The sequence below is a fragment of the Colossoma macropomum genome, unplaced genomic scaffold (genome assembly GCF_904425465.1).
Source record: "Colossoma macropomum unplaced genomic scaffold, Colossoma_macropomum, whole genome shotgun sequence".
Lineage (NCBI taxonomy): Eukaryota > Metazoa > Chordata > Actinopteri > Characiformes > Serrasalmidae > Colossoma > Colossoma macropomum.
Genome location: NW_023494806.1, coordinates 32,219,738 through 32,245,348, shown reverse-complemented (window position 1 = coordinate 32,245,348; position 25,611 = coordinate 32,219,738). Strand labels below are relative to the sequence as shown.

The 25,611-nt window shown below is 40.1% G+C and overlaps 1 protein-coding gene across 1 annotated transcript in view; it reads right to left on the bottom strand.

Annotated features, from left to right (window-relative positions):
- Positions 1-25,069, bottom strand: part of trpm3 (transient receptor potential cation channel, subfamily M, member 3) — a 193,677-nt gene extending 168,608 nt beyond the window's left edge. The window contains exon 1 of the mRNA XM_036598475.1: positions 24,811-25,069. Coding sequence (XP_036454368.1) covers positions 24,811-24,948 — 138 coding nt within the window. The 5' untranslated portion in view covers positions 24,949-25,069. The remainder of the gene's footprint in view (positions 1-24,810) is intronic.
- Between the last annotated feature and the right edge of the window lie 542 nt (positions 25,070-25,611).

Here is a 25,611-nt window from a genome sequence, read left to right as displayed (position 1 = left end):
ATATCTTTAGTTGTGTTTTCATCCATTAACGTTCTCTCACTACAATACCCAGCATGCATTGCGCAAATTAAAGGCTAGTAAATACAAACATGATATTTGGGTTTCTGGCAGTAATGTAATTCCTACTGCATCAGCCAGCAGGTGGGGAAAAAATTCAAACAGCCTACCCACAAAACCTTTTTAGTTTTTCTTTAAACTAAGGCTCCTCCTACCTTCATGATGCATCATTGGAAGGGGGTGTTTCATAGTCTTTCAACTGGGAAAATCTCACTCTAACTATTTTGACACCACAACAGGAGGTGCGAAGCCTTGTAGTGATGGTTACATGGTTCATTTTGGCTGGAGAGCCCCTTCAAACATGGAAAAAAGAAAAATACAGAGTCTTATTTGGGGGCGGGGAGCTCTGATGGAAAGTCTGACCATAGGCAGCTCAGCAATGGAGAAAGTGGACCATGTGCACCCCCACTTTTATTAGAGAGGTTGCACACATATGCAAAAACTTACTTCCAAATGGAAATGACTGGGTAAGCACATGTTTACAGGTTTAGCTTAGCTTGTTAGCTTAGTATGTTTCATGTCATTTTATCAGCCTCCCGTAAAACAAACCTGTCACGTGAGAAGGTCAGTGAAAATGCCTTACATTATCCTGAGAAATTTAAGCAGGAACAAGGCATGTCACAGTGCTAAAGAGTTCATTCATTCAGAAGCCCAGTCCTGCCAGCTAGAGGAGAAAAATACTACGTTGAAATTATTGTCATGAAATTAAGTTCTTTCTCAAGGTTGACTGATTATGTTGAAATAAGGGTCTATCTTGTGAAGAGTTTGACTGATTATGTTGAAATAACGTGTTATTTTTAGAGGATTTTGGCTGATAACGTTATGAAACTGTCTTATCTTCTCAAAATTGTGACTGATTATGTTGAAATATTTTCTCAAGATTTTGACTGATTTTCTTGAGCCTTTGACTGATTATGTTGAAATAATGTCTTATTTCTACATTATTTTGGCTGGCTATGCTGATACAATCTCTCATTTTCTGGAGATTTTGACTGATTATGTTGAAATAATGTCTAATATTCTTGATTCTTTTACTGATTATGTTGAAATGTCTTAAGATTTTGGTAGATTATTTTGAAATAATGCCTTTTTTCACATTGTTTTGAGTGATTATGTTGAAATAATGTTTTATTTTATTGAGATTTTGACTGATTATGTTGAAATTGTGTCTTATTGTGTCAACATTTTGACTGATTATGTTGAAATACTGTATTATTTTCTTGAAATATTGACTATGTTGAAATGATGTCTTATTTTCTTAATATTTGACCTAATATGTTCTCTGAAGTGTGACTGATTATGTCAGAAGAATGCCTTATTTTTACATGACTTTGGCCGACCATGTTGAAATAATGTCTTATTATCTTAAAATTTTGATGAATTATGTTATATGAAATATTGTCTTATTTTCTCAAGATTTTGACTTATTATGTTGAAATAATGTCTTATTTTCTTGAGATTTCTTGAAAAATTTCTTGAAATTTTGACTTATGTCAAAATAATGTATTACTTTTACAAGATTCTGGCTGACTGTGCTGAAATATTGTACATGATAAATATGCAGAAAATAAGACGGTCACCTCATATGAGGGCATTGATTTTGCTGGAAAATGAAAATTTAATTTAAGGGAATGATACCGGAAACCAAAATATGGGAAGTGTTCAGTTTTGTATCTCTTACTGGGGGGGTTGCTTTATCCTTATGAGAGGTTCGTGACCCCCCAGACCCCCTAAATTTGAACTCTGATGCTAATCCTTCATAAGAATATTAAATATTTTCTCATGAGCACAATGGAAGTTGATTTTTTGGAAACATGAAAAATAAATGTTTTAAATGCCCAGTGCCCCTTGTTTATTTATTTATTTACTTATTTACACATAGTGCTTGTACATCAGAAGTCCAGCATGGTGCTGAAAAACTCTAAGCCCTTGGGGAGCTTACAGAGGAGCATGGCTTACGTTTTTCCATCCAATCTGACACGAGCACCCTTCAAACGGTCACCTTCCGCCTTAAAAGCCTTCCCTCTCGCTCTGGCCCGGTCATAAGGCCGTGTTCTTCACAGATAACGCTCTGAAGTAGGGACTGGAGGCAGAAGCGGAATGGCTGGAGAGCTAGCCAAGGTCCAGAGGCACTTATGAATAATACAGGATGATTTTAGTGGCTGAAGGTGAACAGGGCGTTATTACACGAGGGTGAGCAGATATGAGCAGATATAAAACCAGAACAGGACGTCGACTCGGAGAGATGATGGATAGGTGTGTAAGGAGTGTGAGAGTGTGTGTGTGTTTGTACGGTCAGCTGACACACGTTCAGGCCAAGACTGGAGTATAATTAATCTGGGATTGTCTCCATGCCCTGCTGCTGCCTTTTTCCAGTGTAGCGATCATTTGCTGCAGAGTTTAATTGGTTTTTAGAGTCTGAGTGAAAATGAATGTGGGAGCTTTATGGGCGAGGAATGCTCGGGTGATTGAGAGAGAGAGAGAGAGAGAGAGAGGACCAAGAGACAGGGAGAGGGAAAAGAGAGAGACAGAAAGAGAAACAGAGACACAGAGACACGGAGAGAAAGAAAGAAAGAAAGAAAGAAAGAAAGAAAGAAGAGAGGAGAAGAGAAGAGAAAAGAAGAAAAGAGATAGATGGAGATATGGAGAGAGAGATAGAAACAGAAAGGGAGAGAAAAAGAGACAGTGAAAGTAACAGAGAAAGGTAGAAAGAAAGAAAGAAAGAAAGAAAGAAAGAAAGAAAGAAAGAAAGAAAGAAAAAGAGGCAGAGAGAGAATGAGAGAGAGTGAGAGAGAGCGAGAGAATGACAGACAGAAAGAAAGAAAGAAAGAAAGAAAGAAAGAAAGGAAGGGAGAATGTAATAGAGCAAGACAGAGTAAGAAAGAGAAAGAAAGAGAGGAGAGAAAGAGAGAGTGAGAGAGAGAGAGAGACCGAGAGACAGGGAGAGGGAAAAGAGAGAGACAGAAAGAGACACAGAGAGAAAGAAAGAAAGAAAGAAAGAAAGAAAGAAAGAAAGAAAGAAAGAAACAAGGAGGGAAAGATACAGACAGAGAAAGAGGTAGAGAGACAGAGAAAGAAAGAAAGAAAGAAAGAAAGAAAGAAAGAAAGAAAGGGGCAAAGAATGTAAGAGAGCGAGACAGAGTAAGAGAGAGAAAGAAAGACAGGAGAGAAAGAGAGAGAGAGGGAGAGAGAGAGAGAGAGAGAGAGAGAGAGAGAGAGAGAGAGAATGATAGAGCTGAGAATGGAAAGATAAAGGAAGTGAACTACAAGGTTGCTTTTACCGAGAACTAATTCACTCATATATTAATGAAACGTGGTTCCTCTTATCATTACAGTCCATACAGTGATTAGAACATATTAATGATAGTAGTAATTGCTCTACTGACCTTGTTAAAGGATAAAACACACACACACACACACACACACGCACACACACACACACACACACACACACACACACACACACCTTTTAACACAATCCACATCACAGCTCATTCCTAAAAGGGAAATTCCACCTAAAATGTTCAATATTTCATAATCAAGTGGTTAAGATGTACTACCAGACTACTAGAATCCCACTGGGATGCCAACAGAACTTAGCATTATTGTTGAGGTGTTTTTTTTCCTCATGTTTTGACAAAGTTTTGACATTTATGGCTCATATTGAAGGTCTGGCTCACGATTCACCACTGACTGTAGTAGTGCTTTTATTTATTGTTGAGTTTTTGCTGAAAACAAAAGATTTAAAGTCGTAAAATGGCTAATGGAAAATTGTCCAATCAGGATCATTTTCTGTGGTATCTAGGCAGATACAGCCAAGCGAGCTCTCCCATTGGTTAGACAGACTGTAGTCAGATTAACCACCAATATAAATAGGAGGTGAGAGCAGAATTAACCGATGAACAACAACAAGGAAAACATGGAATCATCTTTTAGAAGCTAACTTGTCATTAGCTTAGCGCTAACAAGCTACTAGAATCTCAACAGAACGCTATCAGAAGTTAGCATTATCATTAAGGTGGGTTTTTTGCCTCTCGCGTTGACCGTGTATGGCCTGAATTGAAGGCCTAGCAGCTCTAGTAGTCATAGTTTGCCACTGATTAATCATAAACAGCTATTTTAATCATTTAATTGTGAAATATTTTGCTGTATTGCCGTTAATCATTCCTCTCCCTGTTTCCAGTCCTATAGGAACCGTCAGTGCTTCTGCAGTGTATGGGCTGCGGTTGTGTGCATTTCTCCTACAGCTGCATGCCTGCATTATTCCACCCTTTCATCACCGGCCCATATGTACAACCCAGTAAGCACGCACACACACACACACACACACACACACACACACACACACATCATTCATATCTGCTTGAGTAAGGATGTGATCTGCTCTGATTTTAACAGAGAATGGGTTTCTACTAGTAAAACAAAGGCTGTGTGTGTGTGTGTGTGTGTGGTGTGTGTGTGTGTGTGCGTGTGTATTCGGCCCCTCCGCACTAGGACAAAAACAATTTTTCCTAGCAAATCAAATAACCACAGGGCAGCGATGTTGTCAGGTCCTGGTGGAGTTACTGCAGCTCTTATTCAGGCTTTTGTGGGAGACTTACAGGGCCCATATCATGGGAAACCAATTTTTCCTTTCTTTTCTTTTTTTTCTGTCTTAACGTTTTAAAAATTCCAAAATATTTTGTTCCCACTGTCCATATATGGAAACTGGGCTGTGAAAAGGATCTGTTATGAATTCACCATTTTTGTGGTGTCACAGAAACCAATTATATATATATACATGAAGTCGCTTCTCTTTCGAATTTTCCTGTTCCACCTTAAACAGTGCTGCATTTAGGTTACATTCAGCGCCTCAGTCAGAATTTAAGGTGGAACGGGAAAATTCAAACGAGAAGCTGGAGAATGAGAAGCGACTTCAGCCTCGTAAAACAGTCGAACGATGAGAGACATTTTACAAGAAACTATTGAACTTTACAGGAAAAGTTTCCTGACAGAAAGGGGAGGAAAGCGGCTAAAGCTGAAGCTTAAAGCAGAGTAAAGTAAATCTGCACTCACGTTTATATTGCTTAGCCTATACAAGGACATTAATACATACTGGACATTAAATGTTGTGGCTCCCAAGGTGGTTTGATTTTTGTTGAAAGGACAAAATGGCTCTTCTTATCATTTGGGTTGTGACTCCTGATCTAACTTGGCTTTTAATGCAGAGGGAGCCGGTCGGATTTCTCGCTCATCCATGTGTGTTTTTGTTATGTGCCGCCACAGACTGTCCGGGGCGCTGCACTTCCGCAATTCCAAGATCCGCCTTTTACGTTCTGTCATTACGTTATAAATTAAATATTTAGAAAATCGATTTTTGACATTTGTGAATCGATTCAGAATCGTTCACGTCCACATCGCGATGCATCTAAGAATCGATTTTTTCCCGCACCCCTAACACACACACATATATATATTGCTGTTGTCGGAAGAAAACCTCCAAAATGGTAACTTTACAGGAGAAGGAAAAAACGTACTTTACTTTTAATGTAAGTCAATGGAACCAGACTTTTTTCCAAGTCATTTTGGGCTGTTTCTTTTGGTCCATTCATCATGAAATTTACATACAGTGTAAAGGGCAACAGGCATATACAATTTATGTCAAAACCTGAAAAATGACAAGGTTAAAGGAAAAGGACAAGGAAAAAATACAAGGTTTTGTTCCAACAGCAGCGATATATATGTAGATATGGAGTCTTTGAACTGAGGAGATGAATGAAATATTTTGAAATGTGCATATATAACAGTACAGTGAAAATATATATTTTAACAGATTTCTATATATTAGTGACGGAGCAGTGAATGTAAGATCTCACTGCAGATCCAATCCTTTATGCTTGAAACAGCAGCAGCCATGAACACTCTCATATACACATATACACACTTGGTTTTATACAGTGTCAGGACATGGGGTCATACATCGGTCTCATATGCATTATTTAGACATAAGTACCAATATGTTACAATAATGTATCCCACATATTGTCACTGTCAAAACATAACCTAGTGAAGCGTGAACCATCACTCGAGAACACGTCCAGAGGGAACATGCTTTACACTCACCCGCCCCCCACTCTACAGTGAGTGATTCAACTGAGGATAGGTGTTGGCCCCGCACTTTGGCCCCGCACTGTAAGTTTGTGTGGTCTACCGTTTCGTGGCTGAGCTGTTGTTGCTCTTAGACACTTCCATGTCACAATAATAGCGCTTACAGTTGTCCAGGGCAGCTCTAGCAGGACAGAAAACTCAGAAACTGACAAAGGTGGCGTCCAGTGCCACATTTAAAGTCACTGAGCTCTTCAGTATGACCCATTCTACTGCCAGTGTTTGTCTATGGAGATCGCATGGCTATATGCTTAATTCCAACTATTAGCAATGGGAGTGGCTGAAACACCTGAACTCAAAATGAAGGAGGGGTGTATGGGTGTCCACAGACCTTTGGAGGCATCTCAACTATGCAAAATTAGAGACCACCCTTCATTTATTTTATTTCCAGTTACAACAGCCACAAGAGTACAATATCCTCACTTTCCAGGAGACATTATTGAGGGATTCCTCAATCCAGTTTTCCAGAAGTGTTCATCTTTGAGAGAGAGGAGAAAATCAAGCTCCACTCTTGCTTCAGATCTGAAAACATCCACAGGTGTTTCCAACAACTCTAAGAAGACAATGCGTGCGTTTACATGTACTTAATAATCCGAAAACTGTAGAAAATCAGATTTTGTCAGTAATCCGATCAACACGTTTACATCCACTTGAGTAATCAAAGTGTTTTGCTGCGTCTTGCAACATTCACTGTCTGTTCTCGCTTTGCGCAGACTGAGAAATCAGAAAGAAATCAGAGTAAGAGTCTCCATGCACTGAGAAATCTGATTACTGAGCTAAAATCCAGGTCTCTTTATCGGATTTCTTAATCGGATTTCTAGATCAGAGTATGGTGTTTATACGACCATTTGAAAAACTGGATGACTGCAGAAATCCGATTATGATCAGATTATTGAGTGCATGTAATTGTACTCAATGTTACTAAGAAATGGAGAAAGACTAAAGAGGATGACATTCACAAATCAAAGAAGCTGCTGGTGGTCTCAGAACAATGGACCGACCACCCCAGAGTCCAGACCTCAACATTGTTAAATGTGTTTGGGATTATCTGGATTGTGAGAAGCATAAAAAGAAAAACCCACTTCGAAGACTGAAATTTGGAGGTGTGTAAAGAATGGAAACTGTAATAAAGGCTAAGGGCTTTATATTTAGTTGTTGAGGCTTCTGCGATTTTATGTGAAATAGGTTTTCTGCCTTTTTCCTGATTCTGAAAAAAGAATAACTTGTACCTAATGGCTGTTTTGACTGGAAATTAAATAAATGAACGGTGGTCTCTGACTTGACTTTGGCACACTACTTTGTTTTTTCACTGCACTGTAAGGCCTTTTTTAGGATGGACTTTGAGAATGGCAGTGAGAATTAAGACATTTCAGCTGGGAGCGAGATGGAGAGAACCGCTAAGCCTTCAACCTCAGGAAGTACTGTTCTGAAAAAATAAGAAATTAACTGGGGCAAAAAAGTCCAGGGTAGTTTCTAATGGGACACATGACTGACAAAACCAAACAGAAGTGAGCGAGATGCTAGCAACTGATGCTTGTTGACTGCTACATTATAGCTTGTTGCAGTATATGTATAAGCTAGCTCGATATGTTTTTCTACAACATTTCCTATATGTCCCATATAGAAAACTGATATATGGCAATATATGGATTTCAAATACAAGACATATATTATCAAATATGGATTTCCCTTATATCCAACTTATATTAGTCATATATGGACATATAGGTGACATATGCCAACTTATTTGAAATTGGCTATTTTCAAAAATGAGACATACATTTCAGCCATATTTCAACATATCTAAACATATGTATGTATCACATTTAACAATATATAATAGAAAATAATATTGCATAGATGTTGCTGGTGTATTTAATTTTTTTTGGCTTTAAAATTTTTTCAGTGTTTGTATGAAAAAATGTGTACGATCCAGTATATATGTGAGTGTATAAACAGTATATATGGGATTCATATATTATGCATGTTTTCACCACCTATCAGGCCAATATATGCTGTGTTTGATCCACTCAGCGCAACACACACTAACACACCACCACTGCAGCAGTGGTGATCCACCACCCAAATAATACCTGCTCTATTTAAATACACACACACACACACATATATATACATATATATGTATATATATATATAATCCATTTATCATGCATATGTGTTCACCCACCAGACACATATATATATAATCTTTGTTACATATATGTACACATATTGTGAAATACATGACTGACCCTTTGATATATGGCCATATAAGGATATGTGGATATGTGAAGAAGCATTGAAAGTGGCGTGTAGTTAACCATGTTCACACTTTCCATTTACCCTCAGCACACAAATGACTGTTCAACGAGGGGATGAGTGCTAACGGCACACACACACACATACACACACACATACACACTCTTGTCAGCGCCACTCATGGCGCATCCAGAACCCATCTCTCCATCCGATCTGATCCACCGCACCCAGACAGCAGCAAAGAAAAGAAAGCCGGAGAGAAAGGACGAGGAAGAGATTGGAAAAAGGAAGGGATTTCCTTGGTCCCCGCAAAAATCCCGCTGAGGATCTGTCTGACACGGCTACCCGGCACATTAAACAGAGCATGCATTAAAAGGGAGAGAAAAAGAGAAGACTTCCGGCCCGACTTCAAAGGGCCGCCCGCTTCACAGCAATAACCGTTCGCCAATGAGGGGAAGCTAATTCCAAATCCTCCATTTAGCATCCGGCAGGGAGTCGCTCTTCTGAGGCGCCGAATGGAAAATTTCCATTAAAAAACAACACTGGGACTGGGAGAGGCTGCTCTAATTTACTAATAACATGTTCTGCGCTCTTAACGATAACTAGTGAAGAGGATAAAGTGACCTTAGCTTCTTCATTTTATTCCCCAATTTTTGCGCTAAATGCAGGAACGCTAGTTTTGTAAAATAACCAGTCACACTGTTTTTCCCACTTTTTTATGGATACTGAATCAGAACGGACTCGCTGGACCATGTTTTCGCCAGCATGCGATAATTGTCCATTTCCACTGACACTAACCGGCCACTTTGTTAGAACCCCTAAACTTGCTGGTCTACAGTTAGCAAAAGCACCATGTCAATGTCATTGCTATACAGTGAATGGTCCATCACCCAAATAATACCTGGTCAGCAGCTGTCCTGTGGGCAGAAACTGACCAATAATAAACAAGCAACTGGTGTTTGTTAACCACTCCAATTTGGGTCCTTAAACCCAAAAAAAACCCCACAAAAGACCAGCATGCCTGGTAACGAGCAAAACTAGCATATGTTGTGTTTGGTATGCTGGTCAGCAGCAAAGGAAGTTATAATGCTGATCACCACCAAAACCAGCATATGTTGTGTTTTAGGTGCTGGTTTTGGTGGTGATCAGCATGACTGTGCTGGGTGACCAGCTAAACCAGCACCAGATGGATATAAACCAGTTTAGACTAGCATGGAATGCATGCTGTTCTTTTCAGCAGGGAAGCTAGCATAACATTGAGCTTGCAAGTTAGGTTTTGAGTGTTTTTTAAAGCTCTCTCCACTCCTGTCACGAGTTTCTGTTCATGAGCCGTCAGGTGCCACACTCACAAACACTAAATCCGAAAACCAGCACTGTTTACAAAACACAGAATTCAGTAGTGTTAGCATAGCTAGCATTGCTAATCCCTGGTCTTATTTCTGTTTCAGGCTGTTTTTTCCTCATTTTTACACTAAAGATTAACTACTGTGATCTTTTTTGAGCCTCAAAGAAATGTGGTGAGGAAAACAAAACACTTTTGTTGATCTCCGAAAGAAAGAAAAGCCACGTCTCCATTCTGTGGACGCTTCTTCAAATGGTTTGGAGATGCAATAAACTAAACCTCCAAAGCTCAGAACTGCAGGTAGCTTTGCTTTCAGCTTGACTGGCTGCGCTCCACGGGCTTTTGTTCATGAAAGTGATGCAAATGTGTTGTAGCTGAATGGGGTTGCTACCTTTTTATATATATACATTTAAAGCCCATCCATGATTCATCAAAACAGGCTTAGGCCTTTGTTACTCAAACCTCAGTGATCAAAGAGTTGGACGAAAGGAGGCCTTCTGAGACCAAATCATGCGGTCAAGATGCCAAGTTACTCTTACAGGTGGAAAAAAAGTTTGGCTTTGCTGTGAAAAGTATTAAGTCACTGAATACAGTATTTAACTGATCGTCTGTAGGCCTCACTTCACAGGTTCAGTTACAAATTCAGCTACACCAATTATAGAGTTGGCAGAAAAAAGGTCTGATCCCAAATGAAAACAAATCAAATCTAAAACCACTTTTTTTCCAAATTTATTGGTAGATTCTACTTTTATAACCCAAGAATAGTTCAACCAGTTTGCATTGAGCTCCCTGTAGTTACTGAATAATAAGCCTTAGTATGTAATAAGTCTGGCACTTTAAAGTGTTAAAGTTGATTCTACTTCTAATAATGTAGATTTGCATTGTAATAATGCCAATTTCACTTCCAATGATACTAATGCTAAGTCTCATAATGCATATTCTACTTCATAACGCTGATTTAAATATCTTTGAGAGTAGTTTGGGAGCAGTGATGGGAAGTTTAATTAATTTTCCCAAGCCAGCTCTTTCAAACTGTCCATTTCATTGAAAATCCTACACTCTGAAGAAACATTCAAGCAGGGAAATGCTGTGTTTACATGTTAGCATTACAAAAAAATGAGCTACCCTGTGCTTCACTGCAGAGTTAGTATAAAACAGTGACTGATGGCCGCACGCAGCCAGGTGAACAATGGTTTGGTGGTCACTCTTATTTGCTTGAGGTGGAAAAAGGTACAAAAAAAGCAAGAACTTTGTATTATAGGAGCATAAAACAAACTAATTTTCATTAGTAGAGTGCAGCCTTGCTTCCAACTGTGGAAGCCTAGGCCACCCCAGGAACCCCTCACAGCCATGCCTCTGGTTTCATTCAGATACAGTTTCTTAGAAATAAAGCTTTTCAATGCTTTAAAAATCAGGCACATGCATTTCTGATGTGTCTTCTAACAGTGGCTGTATTTACATGTAAAGATTATTGCCAATTTAATTGAATTTATTCAGATTATAGATTACGACTGGGGTGTTTATATGCTTATTCTACTCAAGAATCTGATGGAAAATCTCCATTTACATGCTCACTACAAGTAATCAGATCCAAGAGTACAGCTAAGTGTAGACGTTAGCATGACAATGAGCATCACGTGAGTCCAGTCAGAGTGAGACAAGCAGCAGTGAGCAGTGTTTGTGTTTTTAAGTACTTTAAAATGATGTCAGATTCATGAAAACGTCCTTCACATGTCCTTATTCAAGAAGGCTGAGAGGAAGACGTCATGTTCAGAGATACATAAGCTGGACGTCCGTCCCACCACCGTCTTTTAAAGATCAGAGCATAAACTTCGTCTCCTCTGCAGTTTCTGCTCTGCCATGTTGAATGGTATAAACTTTCCGCACACGCACAGAACGTACTTAAACTTTCCGATTGGGAATGTAATCAGATACAGGCGTTTACATGGCTAATATTCTTCTATTTCACGGATTATTTGCAGGATTACCAACCTCGTTCAGTCAGATAGAAATTATATTCAGAATGGCCTCAATTTGATGAGTCTATTCCATTTGAGGTATACATGGACATATTCTATTCCAACTGAGCTATTAGTCAGATTATTAACGGATTATTAGGCTGCATGTAAACGTGGCTAGTGGCTATAAACCTAAATGCAATTTTGTTTCGTGTAGGTTTCACTGTCAATGAAATCAATTCTTTGACTCTGAAATCTGACGTCAATAAAACCAGCTCTTGCATCCTCCGTCATTGCCTCCGTGGTTACAGCATTGCTCAAAGAACCCCATTTTAAACTCTGCAGAAACTTCGTCATTGACTTAAGTTGTATGCTGCATGGACGGAAGCAACACGGTATAATTTTAGCTGCAGTAATGTTACATGCCTCTGGGACATTAACTGAACTGGGCTGCTCCATCTAGAAACATTTTTACCATCTGCCACTGCTTGCAGATTACCTCTGAAGTAACCGCCGTCCTCCGCCCAGCCTCATTCCAGAGTCTGTAAATTATTCAGACCACTCTAAGTGGACAGACTTTTACATTAAGACACGTCCAGTTTTAAAATGATAACCCATAAGACAGGGTAAAACTGTACATTATAATGTAGTTTATATGTGGCCCTCAGGGTAAATGGCCAAAGTCATCATATTCCACTTAAATATCATTATAAGTCGCATTGAGGGGACTCAGAGTCTGATTAGAATCTATTGATTAGAAGATGCATCCAAGTTAATGCACTGGTCATCCATAACATTAATACCACCTCCTTGTTTCTACATTCATTGTCCATTTTATCAGCTCCAGTTACCATATAGAGGCATTCTGTAGTTCTACAATTACAGACTGTAGTCCATCATACTTTGTTAGCCCTCTTTCCATGGTCAGTCCCCCAACAGGACCACCATAGAGCAGGTATTATTTGGGTGGTGGATCGTTCTCAGCACTGCAGTGAAACTGACATAGTGGTGGTGTGTTAGTGTGTGTTGTGCTGGTGCGAGTGGATCAGACACAGCAGTGCTGCTGGAGTTTTTAAACACTGTGTCCACTCACTGTCCACACTATTAGACACTCCTACCCTGTTGGTCCACCTTGTAGATGTAAAGTCAGCGACAGCAGCTCATCTGTTGCTTTGTGTTGGTCATCCTCTAGTCCTTCATCAAGTGGTCACAGGATGCTGTTGGCTGGATATTTTTGGTAGGTGGACTATTCTCAGTCCAGCAGCACTGCTGTGTCTGATCCACTCGTACCAAAACTAAATAACCAAATGGCAAAACCAAATAATTATGTGTCTTTGTTAAAGACTATATTGGCATTTAATACAACCATGTCACTGTCAATGAGGTTGGCTTTTAAAAGGAAAAGATAAGAAGTCTTCAATGGAGGCAAGACAGAGAGAAGACCACTTATATTTTGAATTGAGCAAAAAATTAAGCAAATATGCAAGTAATGAAGTAAATAAATAATGTTGAGTGCGACAGAGAATGAAGGGCCCAACATGAGCTTCAGATTGTAAACGAATTAATGCCATAATCACGATTTCACACACGACGCGGGATTAATTCACTCGGCTAATTGATGGCAAACATAAGCACATAGAGGAAGTCAATGGATGGAAAATGGGTTTTAGATGGGGTAGTGTCCCTAAAAGAGGCCTCTCTGGGACCTTTCTAAGGAGGATATTAGCAGAGGGGCATTCTGGCCTAAAGCTATAATTTACTATATTATTTGTCATGTTATGCAGTATTATATAGTGCAGCATTGCATCCCTCAGCCTCATCAGTTTGACAGAATTTTGTTGTTTTCCTTCATCAATGCTCTCTCACTACAATACCCAGCATGCATTACAAAAATGTGCTCTACTACTACTGTGAATGCCACCTACTACGATGAGAATTCCACCAATGTAGAGGCTAATAAAGATACTCGGCTTCCTGGCAGTAACGTTAGCTATCTGGTTTCTTTCTACATTAGCCTGCTAGCAGCCTTCCATCAAATATTCACCCCAAGTGTTTGTAGTTTTTGAAAAAGATCCTCCACCTTCATGATACATCATCTGAAAGAGGTTTTTCCTAGTCTTCAAACCAGAAAACCTCACTCTAGTGATGACTGCGGCACCACTGTAGGATGCGAGTAGGCATGTTCACAACACGTGTAGTGATGTAGCGATGGTTTCAGTTTTCATTTTGGCTGGAACGTCCTTTACGGGTGGGCAAGACGGCAAAGCATCACAATATTTGAAGACCGTTTTTGATGATACACAGTATATATCATGATATTCACTGTTTTGAAGGTTTGCAAACAAATTTGAATGGACAAAATGCACCAGCCTAACAGTCACATTTTGAGAAAAAATCTACAATTTTTTTTTTTCCAATTGTTTTAAATTTGTGCAGAATAACATAAAATTAACAGGAAGGAAAACCAATAGTACAGTAACAATAGTAAGTGCATTTTTAATCAGATAATATTATAATGAGCAAACATGCAATAGGGTGATGTCATAATGGGTTGACATAATAACGAGCTGATATGTAATAAGATGATGTCATGTTGGGCTGACGTCATGAGATGAGGTCATAATAAGCTGATGTAAAAAAAATGATGTTTTACAAAACACAGTTCCAGTCCTAAAATCTTATTGGCTGAGCCGCATTGTAAAATCCACCATATACGCAGACCAATGACCGCCTCACAACAACTGAACTGTGTATCACAATGTATATTAACTGTGTATTAAAAGATAGCAAACATGCTAAACAACTCCATCATTAATATCACAGGCTTGAATTAAAGTATTTACGGTATGATTAGCTGTAAAATGGCAGTGTAAAGTCCAAAAAATTTCACTCAGTCTCAAACGGCTCAGTACTCTTGGCCTCTACAGCCAAACAGTGCATCATTTATCGAGTATGGATGTGGCTGAATCCCAAATAACTATGCCTTAGCTATATTATTCACTGTTGGGCTGCAGGATCCAGTATTTAAATTGCTATGTAGTGCACTATGTAGGGAGCTGTTTGAGATTCAGCACCAGCACAAGAAGAGGGGCGCGGCTGTATTTGTACTAAATAAGACTCGCGGTGGTCATTCGATGTCCAGAAAGTACTTATATAGCAAAAGTTTCTGCATCAAACAGTGCTATGTTAAATTATGTTCATTGTTATATGACAAAAAGTTAAAAAGTTCATAAAATGACCACAATATACACCAAGGGGCGACCTCGTTCAGCAATCTATGGTTGCTTGGCAACAATACCATACTCTAAAGGAATGACATTTCTTGGCGGAATTATTGTTTATGTCGATTATTATTATTAATTATTATTATTAATTATTATTATTTCTAAAAAATTGTGAATTTTATCATATTTTATGTTGGCCACTGTTTTATCGCAGGGATTGCGTCATGCCTAACAACACCCTTCCCTGTGATAAAATTGCTGTAATGCACAGCCTTAAGCGGCTTATTGCTTTAATGAAGATCAAACGTAATAAGATGATGTCATAATGTGTTGACAGGTAATAAGATGATGTCATAATGAGCTGACATAATAAGATGATGCCATAATGAGCAGACATGTTATAACCTTGTCATAATGGACTGACATGAAATGAAGTGATTTTATACTGGGCTGACTTGTAATAATGGGCTGACATCCAATCAGCTACTTTAATTAATGCCACAGTTACAGATGATACCCATGACATACCAACAAAGACCCACTGTGATGTAATTTATAACTATAAAATATCATCATGTTGCCCACCCTTAGAGAGGTCAGGGTTTAGTTCATGACATTGGCAGAGAAAGGAAGAAAGAACATAAGCATAACTCAGAGAGAGAAAGACCGAGCAGGAGGAAGAGAACGAGAGGGATGAGACTGTCAGGATGAGTGATTGCGATATCGTTGGCAGCGCTGAGTGTAAACAGCGTGGGGCCTGATCTCTGTGGTTTTTATGATGCAGTGAGTTATGCTCACACATTACCACTGCGCACTCCGAGAGCATTTCCATCAGATTTGGGTCGGGCGTTCGAATTGGCCCGCATTTGGTTTGAGAACTAATTGATAATTTCAATGAATGAGGATCCCCCCTCGGCTATCTTAATTATTAATCAGAAAAGATAATAGAGTTAAATAGTGCTCTGCTAAACGCTAACTGAATATTTGTGAGGACGTGATGAGTTTGCTGAAGCTGTGGACGAATGCTGGAGGAACTCTCTGCTAAATCAGATTGTCCTTTATAGCAATTAGACATTTTTCTGCTCTCTTGGCCGTGCAAACTAGGACTGATCTCGATCTCCTTTCTGTACACTCGCTGGTCCCTTCATTAGAAACCCCCACCTTCTACTTTCACTTTTATTACAAACGCCCACCATGTACTTCCACTCACTCGCCACTTTATTAGAAACACCCACTTCGTACTTCCACTAACTGGCCGCTTTGTTAGAAACACCCACTTTGTACTTTCATTAACTGGCCACTTTATTAGAAACACCCACTTTGTACTTCCACTAAGTGGCTGCTTTATTAGAAACACCCACTTTGTACTTCCACTCACTGGCCACTTCATTAGAAACACCCACTTTGTACTTCCACTCACTGACCACTTTATTCAAAACGCCCACCTTGTACTTCCACTCACTGGCCACTTTATTAGAAACACCCACCTTGTACTCCCACTCACTGGCCACTATATTAGAAACACCCACCTTGTACTTTCATTAACTGGCCACTTTATTAGAAACACCCACATTGTACTTCCACTCACTGGCCACTACATTAGAAACACCCACCTTGTACTTCCACTCACTGGCCACTATATTAGAAACACCCACCTTGTACTTTCGTTAACTGGCCACTTTTTTAGAAACACTCACCTTGTGCTTCCACTCACTGGCCACTTTATTAGAAACACCCATCTTGTACTTTCATTCACTGGCCACTTTTTTAGAAACACTCACCTTGTGCTTCCACTCCCTGGCCACTTTATTAGAAACACCCATCTTGTACTTCCACTCACAGGCCACTTTATTAGAAACACCCACCTTGTACTTGCACTAACTGGCCACTTAATTAGAAACACTCACCTTGTGCTTCCACTCACGGGCCACTTAGAAACGTCTACCATGTCCCATCTATTACTACTTAAGCAGCAGAACCTGACCAGAAATCATTGCAATTTGATGCATTCTCTTTTAAAACCCCAAAACTATTGGTGGACAAAGCTGTTTATAAGCTATAGCAATAATATAATAATAATAATGCTTAACATTTCAAAACTATAACTTATAATTTGCTGGGCTTTAGATTGCACAGTACATTATCTGTTATACATGACTGCTGATATAACCATCACTTCATCACTTTACTCAGCTAGCTTGCTAGGTAGCATGCTAAAGGCTACACGGCTAACAACAACAAAAAGAAAGGCACTACACCACACACAAGTTTATGACCAGACAAAGCAACTACTCACAAATGTTATTTATGTTACGTTTAAACTTCTTTGCATTACAAAATTTGCACAGCTAGCTGATTGGCTCACTGAGGTTAATCTAAATAATCTGCTTCTTGCTGTGCCTCTTCTGCCACCACTTGGTTAACGTAGGTGTGATACACTTCTGGGTGATGAGTTGAAGTTGACAACAACATGTTTAAAAAAAGTACTGAAACAGGGCCTAAAATCGAAAACCTGAACAAACACCACTAAATTCATGAAGTTTATTTTCCACAGTTAGAGCAGCTGTTCCCTCATCCACCTGAATAGCTCAGAGCACCAGAGGCCTCTTCTAAAGTCTGGACAGGCAGTCAGGATGGCAAATGCAATCCAGTCATTGCAGAAAGTTAAATTAGCATGTGAGAGAGTGGGCACGACAGTGGACCGCAGAGTGTTTAAATGCCTTAGTATATGCATTATACAGGTCTTATGCATTTTGTATCAGGCCATGTGCAGCTGAGGAACGGACGAGTGCATTAGGCCCCGGCATCCAGCACACGCACTGCCAGCAGCACAAACACCCTTCAACAAAGATTACACCTTACTAACTCTGGCTTTCTCTCTCGCACGATCATTCTCTCTCTTACTTTAGCATTCCCAACTCTCTCTCTCTCTTTTGCTTCCTCATTGCTCTACAGCTGTTATCCTCCTGCTCTGCCTTCTCTCTCTCCCTCCTTTCTTCTCCCTAAGGGTTTCCCCGCCATCCAGGTACACTCTCACATCTCATTCATCTTAATTATCGTCGAATTGACAGACTTATCTAAACTGCTGCTAGTTGAGCTAACACTAAAGCAATGTCACCCTTCGTGGCCTGTCAATTACCTAATGGATGATGGAATCCGTTGCAAAAACGTGTTGCGAAATGCACGCGATCACTGTGGAAACTTGGCATGCACATATTGGGCAAAACCATACTGATAACAAGAAACAGAGCACACTGTCCATTATTACATTTGGTTACTGGTACTTCCAAAGGTTGGGGCAACAATTGTGACCAGTCACAACTGGAAACATGCCGCCCACTTGAGCGCCAGTTTTAACAAGCCCTCGTCCACTTGGCCTCCCTTCGGGGAATCCCAGGGGCCATTTTTTAAGGGCTGTTCCATTACTTTATTAGCTTAGGTGTAGTGTGTTAGAGTAGCCCTCAGAGGGCCGAGGGTTTGAGTGAACCGAAGCGTCAACCTTGGCAGCAGAACTTGCCCAGAAATTGTTGCAATCTAACACATTTCTCTTCTCAAACTTGGAAACATACATTCATCTTCTAAGCCACTTATCCACCTGCGTCACATGGGGGTACCAGACCCTATCCCACCATACATTGGGTGAAAGGCAGGAAACACACTAGACAGGTCGCCAGTCCATCGCTAGACATAGACACACATATTCACACACACCTAGGGTTCTTTAGAGTCTTCAAGTGGTCCATATCTTTTGGACTGTGGGAGGAAACCGGAACACTCGGGGGAAACTCCACACAGAAAGGACCCTGGTCACTCCGGGCCAGGGAATCGAACCCCGGCCCTTATTGCTGTGAGGCGACAGTGCTATCCACTGCTGCCTTGATGGAAATAGTGGGAATGAAAGTCACAAATATTCCACTACTCCTGGACTGACATTCTTGGGGGTTCAAGGGACAACAGCAAAGTGGAACAGTGACTTCAGCTCTGGTTAAATGGGCCACTGGGATTGTGAGTGGCGCATGGTGCACCCGATTTAGCCCATATTTGCTGTCCACGTTTTAACTTAACAATATAAACTGAACAGAATAATGTAAAATGTGGGGAAATCAAATATGCTAATTGCAGCATTTATGCAGATACTGGGCCTGCTTTCCAGAGACAAAGCAGTATGTGTAAGGTCTGTTAGTACAGTATGTCATTGGCCTTTTTACAGAGCCTCCTGGCCTCACACAAGTTTGTGTTTATATTTACTTAAATCATTTTACATTTAATGGCACAAATTGAGTCCCAAATAACAATGGAGTATTAATAATAATTAAGTAGTTGAGCATCCCCTGTGCTTTACTCCTGCATTATTGTGGCCTAGTACTAAACATGTCCTGGCCAAGTACCGGTCCATGGCCTGGTGTTTGGGAACCTCTGCTATCAAGTACAAAAAAGGTTCTATGACTTCTTTAAAAGGCTTTTAAAAGAACTATTTACAACAGGCAAATAACAGAGAAGAACCATTAACTAATACAACAAGTCATTTAGACATTCAAATGGTTCTTGAGTTGTCCCTGTTATATTTGTAACCCTTGTCTCTACTAAAGACCCCTTTAAGAACCACATTTTAATAAAGGATGATATAACAACAAACCCTCAGCTTTGTTAAAGGTAAAGACCTTCATTCTACATTTTTTTCTGAAAGCATCCCATCCTAAAAGAGATGAATGTTCATATTTTAGAGCGTTCACTCTTGTGGGCACACCCCTGTCAGAGGGGCTGATTTATTGGCCCCATTGCTTCATAATTAATGGAGGTAAGAGTAAATTAGATTAGCTGCTGTGTCTTGACGGACGCAACCACCCGGGTCTCCAACTTTAATTTTCTCACTTGTATTTTCATTACTTTTAGATTAGCTGCTGAAGGTGCGAGGGCTTGCCTCGTCGACTGCATAGAAATGGTCTTTTAGCAGGTGAACTCGCTTCCTGTGGAATATGAGGGAATGCTACAAATCTTGAAGTTTCATTATGACCTATTAATCATTACATTATTATTATTATTGGGTTACAGTTGCTTAGTATGCACCTCATTAGAAATATTCTTCTGCTAGCCACTTTCACTCACATGAGGTCTACCTACTTTATAGGCTCACTATTTAGGTGTACAGTTGCAGACTGTAGCCCATGTATTGTAATGCTCAATTTATCAGCTCTACTGCATTCATCACTGGTCAGTTTTTGACTGTAGAATCTCTGTTAGCCATATGTTATTTGGGTTTTACATATGTCAGTGTCACTGCTAGAGACAGTGTGGTCCAACACTAAAAAATAACCAGTCAAAGGTGATTTTGTGGTCAGAAACTGACCCTTGATGAAGGGCTAGAGGATGGCTAATGCTCGCTGTGCAGATGAGCTACAGTCTCTAACAGTACATCAGTGAGGTGGACCTACAAAGGAGGGGTTTTTAGGAACGTTCCTTGTCTATGAGGCAATACACCTCGATCCACTTGTTCAAACGTACAGTCATTGATTTATTGTCAGTCATTGAATCATTGTCAGTCATTGAATCAGTGCCCCCCTGCTCAACCAGAAAACCCCTTAAATCATCCACGTTAGGCTCTCTGAAAATATGTTTTATTTATTGCTTAATTTTTTCTCCTTTTCAGTTTCCTTGGAAATCAAATGGGGAAAGAATATAAAATATAGAATATAAAGAATAATAAATATAGAAATTTGAATGTACTATGGACAATCAGAATGATTATGCTGGATAAGACTGTGCTAGATACAGTCCAATCCCAAGCTCTGACTTATCTTCTCAGCCCGTCAATCACTGCTTAGAAATCATTCCTGTCCATCACTGCCTTAAGCCTTCGGTTTGTGATCAGTGCTCTAGTGTTTAAATTTGAAGCTCTATCTGTGGTCAAAAGATGTTGTGTTGTAAGATCCCATCCCTGATAGAGTATATTGTTTTCTATCCATTTCCAAAATTTCCCCAAAAAATATACACGATGCTGTCAGTGGACTCTAAATTTGTTACTTGCAATTTGATATTACAATGCTCTTTTACTATAGAAGCTAAAATGGGCTGTGTCAAAATGTCAAAGCAAACATACTACAAATGCATCGAGTCATCAAAGGTATGAAATAAATGGTCCATTAACATTTTTCATGCCTGGCATCTCTATCAGCATCTTGGTTGATGTGTACACAGTACTGCTGTTGCTTTGTATCATCATAGGCAATAGCCTGATGTTATGACTTTGACAGACATAAGCACATTCAGTGAAAATGCAAGTTGGCCTACCCACTTTTTCACAGGTTTACCCAAAAATGTATTACTGTTTACGCTACTGCCTTGAAGTACTGGATTGAGATACATTGTTTACAAGAAACGCTAACTCAATCAGAGGAATGATACTTCAGGTAGACTGGAGAGGCAAAAGAAGCACCAGTGATGTTTAGTGTGTTCTTGTTTTAATATATTCAGTTCATTTCCATAGTCAACTAGCTAACCCATGTGTAAGGACATGCTGGACGATGCACATGGCCTGATGTATGCAGAATTAAGGCAAGAAATATGCAAATAATAGCGATCATCAAATAATAATTGTGAACATTTTATTCAGATGGTCAAACAACACAAAATGTTTAGAGATTTTGTAATAATGTACCCTAAATTTCCAAATTCCACTCATTTTTGTGTTTATAAAGTCATTTGCAAATCACTTCAAGTCAAATGACATGTTTAGTTGATTTTCTATGCAAAAATATAAACACTGCAAACCTGAAATATATAATGTGCTGTAACTTCTACACAGGCCACATTTTATGTTTGATTTTCTTTTTAATACGTTACATTAAGCAAATAAACAGTAATTCTACATTGCATTTGCAGAAGTGTATTCTCTGGAGAGGATGTGTTAACTAATTTTCACTTAGAAAATAAACAAAAACAAGTCATTTGACCAATTTTTGGATACAACTGTATCTGAAACCTGATTTGATGTCTCATTTCTGCTATTCCATCCATGTTGTCATACCACAGAAATCAAGAGCCCAACACATAGGACACTGCAATGAATCATTAATGCCAATAGCCAGCCACAAAGGTCAGGAGGTTTGGTCAGGTGTGCATGTCAGTGGAAGTTTGACCAAAAGCCTTCTGTGTACTGCAGAGATGAGGTCACCTGACCCCAGCACTGGAGCGTGTTATGGCTCAACATGGGTTACTCCCAACCCTGCATGTTGCATGTAACAATATTATTAAATATTAAATTAATCTGATTCCTTTTGGGTTATTTGCTTTGCTGAAGTCATATAATTACATGAAGACAAAAGAAAAGCTGACTTCAATGTAACAGATGGCAGGTTTTGTGAAAAAAAGTGACAATTGTGCCTTATGTGTCAAGTATTCAAATAAGGCTTGTATATGTAATTAATGTTGAAAAATAAACATATATATATATATATATATATATATATATATATATATATATATATATGTGTGTGTGTGTGTGTGTGTGTGTGTGTTTTCCATATTAAATGAACTTGGTGGCTGTCCTTTACACTGTGCAAGCATTTCATGGTAAATGGACCAATAGAAATGCTTCAAAATCACTTAAAATAAAACATCTTCACATTAACTTACATTAAAAGCTAAGAACGTTTTTACCTTCTCATGTAAAGTCACTATTTTGGAGCTTTTTTTTTGTACGATGATATGAAAATGTTTCAAACATGAAGATGACAAATGTGTACAGTGCAAGTAGTACAAGTTCCGTAGGCCCACTCGTATGTTAATCATCATTGTAAGGGAGGAAACCGGTTCCTTCAATAAAGTTGCAATAACTACTTAAGAGTTCACTATAAAGCTGCAACATATAACTTAAATAAAAGCTACTTCAAAGTCTTACAAGCTTCAAATGTATATATTGAAGCCAGAGTTGCCATAAATGGTATAAAACTCAGTGCAGGAAAGTGAATGTGCACCACCGTTAGCTTGGCGGTGGTTAATGTAACTATGCAAATCCAATAGAGAATGTTAGCTTTTTTGTAATGAGGGTAGTTGGATAAACAAAGTCTACTTATAAAGTGAAGGTTTATATCATGGAGAAGAGTATTATGCAATCTTTAAGCTGATTACTGTCTTTTCTTGTGTACAGAATTGTATAGGAATACAGGTATGTTTATTTTGTCTCCTGATTACATAACTACATGTATTGCATATGACAACAACACTCTATAACCTGTAATGCAGTCCACAATGACATAACATAATCCACAACAAAACACATTATAGCACATATTCCAACAGCCCAGCAAAGTGTTGCACAACAGCACTTTACAGTAGGAATCAATGCAGTCCAGTATACCTCCCACCATCCCACGATGGTGCAAATTATGCCTTTAAAATGAATGTTTCAATCACACCTATCAGTAATGACACCTTTTCAGGCCAGATATCCTACACCGTGCAATCAAAAGCTTCTCTAAAAACCAGTGATTTACTGAGTCCAACACTATAAATACTTGTTAACAGAGTCAATGTTGGTGTGTAAAGCTGTCCTTTTAGCCCAAAAAGAGGAAATATGTTCTCCAGAAAACTCTGACCTGAAAAATTCTCCCTGTATAATCAATTCAAACACCTCACACTGCTAAATAGAAATTCGCTTCATTCCCAGGCTTATTTTTAGCATGTTCACACAGCTGGCTCTCGCTGCGCTTGAGCTCGTTTGAGATATTTTTACTTCAGTGCAAACAGCCTTCTGAATATAACAGCATCAATGGTGACAGTGTAATCAATGCTTAATAGGTTGGAAGTGCAAATAAGTGCCTTTTTTCAAACTGCTGCATGGCATCAATCACATCAATGTATATAATAAATGCTTAGAAAGAGGTTGGACGTCTAAAAAATCAGTTTTTGTTGGGAACTGAATGAAAACCGACCCAGTATTGTGGTACCAACACTTGGCATTGATCTACCAATGGGCTCTGCTGCACTTGCTTGGTCTCATCAAACCTGAAGAGGGAGCTGTGAGCAGCACTTACTGTACAGCTCCAGAGGAAAGACCTCAATAAAACCTAAAGCTTGCTTTAATCGAACATTTGGTCCCAACATTTGCCTGGACTTCATTCACCATCACTGGCTGTGAACACAAGCTTCAGATGCTTCCTGGGATTGAAACCATTTTTAATGTCCCCCAAATGGAAGGCAATTGCATCTTAACTTAGAGGCATAAAACAGACCAAGACAGTGAGACCATCTCCAAAGATCTCTGCAAAGCATTAAACCAAATAAAACAATGAGTCAAAACCAAGTTTTGTAGAAAAATGAATGTGTGCAGGATTGCAAGGATGCAGAGGCAGGCAGGGAAGCCCAACAGACCATCATGCTCCTGCTTTTTTGTAAGGGTTTTTTAATAGAGTTGACTGAAAGAAGACTCCAGGCAACATGCCACCACCAAAGCCACAGCATCTATCATTATCCAATAACGAAGAGAACAGCCCAGCCAACACAGCCACCTGCTCTCCCCTGCCTCTCTGGCTTCGCCTGGGCATCTCTCATTCCTGTGAGGAGAAACTCTCGCTCCTTTCTGCGCACCAATTCACTTTCAGTGTGTTTGAAAGATGAGCAAAAAATAGATCTTGAGCGCTTGAAAGAAGCCCTTCTTTCCTCATAGTCTGATTTGCTTCAAACTTCTGGTAGAGAAGCTTCTCTGAGCCTCTGAGCAGGCAGGAACAACAGAATTGGATTTCATAAAGTATGACCACAACATGGCTTTAAAAGACCCCATGCAAGACCTTCCCCCTCCCACTTGTCCCAAAAAAGGCTTGCCAGGTACCTTCAGCAGCCGGACGGAAGGCAGGAAGGCGGCATGGCACAGTTTCCGGATGGTCCAGTTGAGGGGCCGCGGAGCATCCAGCTGGTTCGGTGTGGCTCCCGGCCGGACATTCCCAGCGTCCGGAAAAGGGCCCCACATCGGTGCGGCGGGGTGCGGTCGGCGTCCGGCCAAATCCCAGAATCCCAGCGCCGCTCAGCTCAAGGAGCATGACCCTCGCAAGGAATCCAGAATCCGGACGGGAAAGAGCGCAAGCCGCCCCCCCACCCCCCAACCCCACACCAACACCAAGCTAACCCCTTTGTCCGGTCCCCCGGCCCCCTGGCCCCTGGCCCCCCAGTGTCCTGACCCCTCTTCCTCCCCCTCCCCAAGGAAGATCCACAGGGGGACAGAGAGATCCGGAGAAAGTGGAGAGTCCCGGAGCAGTGGCAGCAGTGGCGGATGCTGTAGAAGCGTGGCGGTGGATCCACAGGCGGCGGGAGAGCGAGCGCACCGGAGAGTGGTTGGGGAGGAGGGGGAGGGACGAGCAGAGGAGAGAGAGAGGGAGAGAGAGAGAGAGAGAGAGAGAGAGAGGAGGCAAGAGAGCAGCTCTGATGTAGAGTAACGCAGCGCCGTTTCCAAGAAGCGAGAAAGATATGCTGAGGAGAGGGATAGGGAAAGAGAGAAAGAAAGAGAGAAAGAAAGAGAGAAAGAGCGCAGCATGGAGGTAGAGAGAATGAAAGAAGATGAGGAAGGAGATGAGGGAATATAACAGCAAGAGAGAACGCAGGGATCGAGTGGAATGAAATGACTGATAGCAGAAAA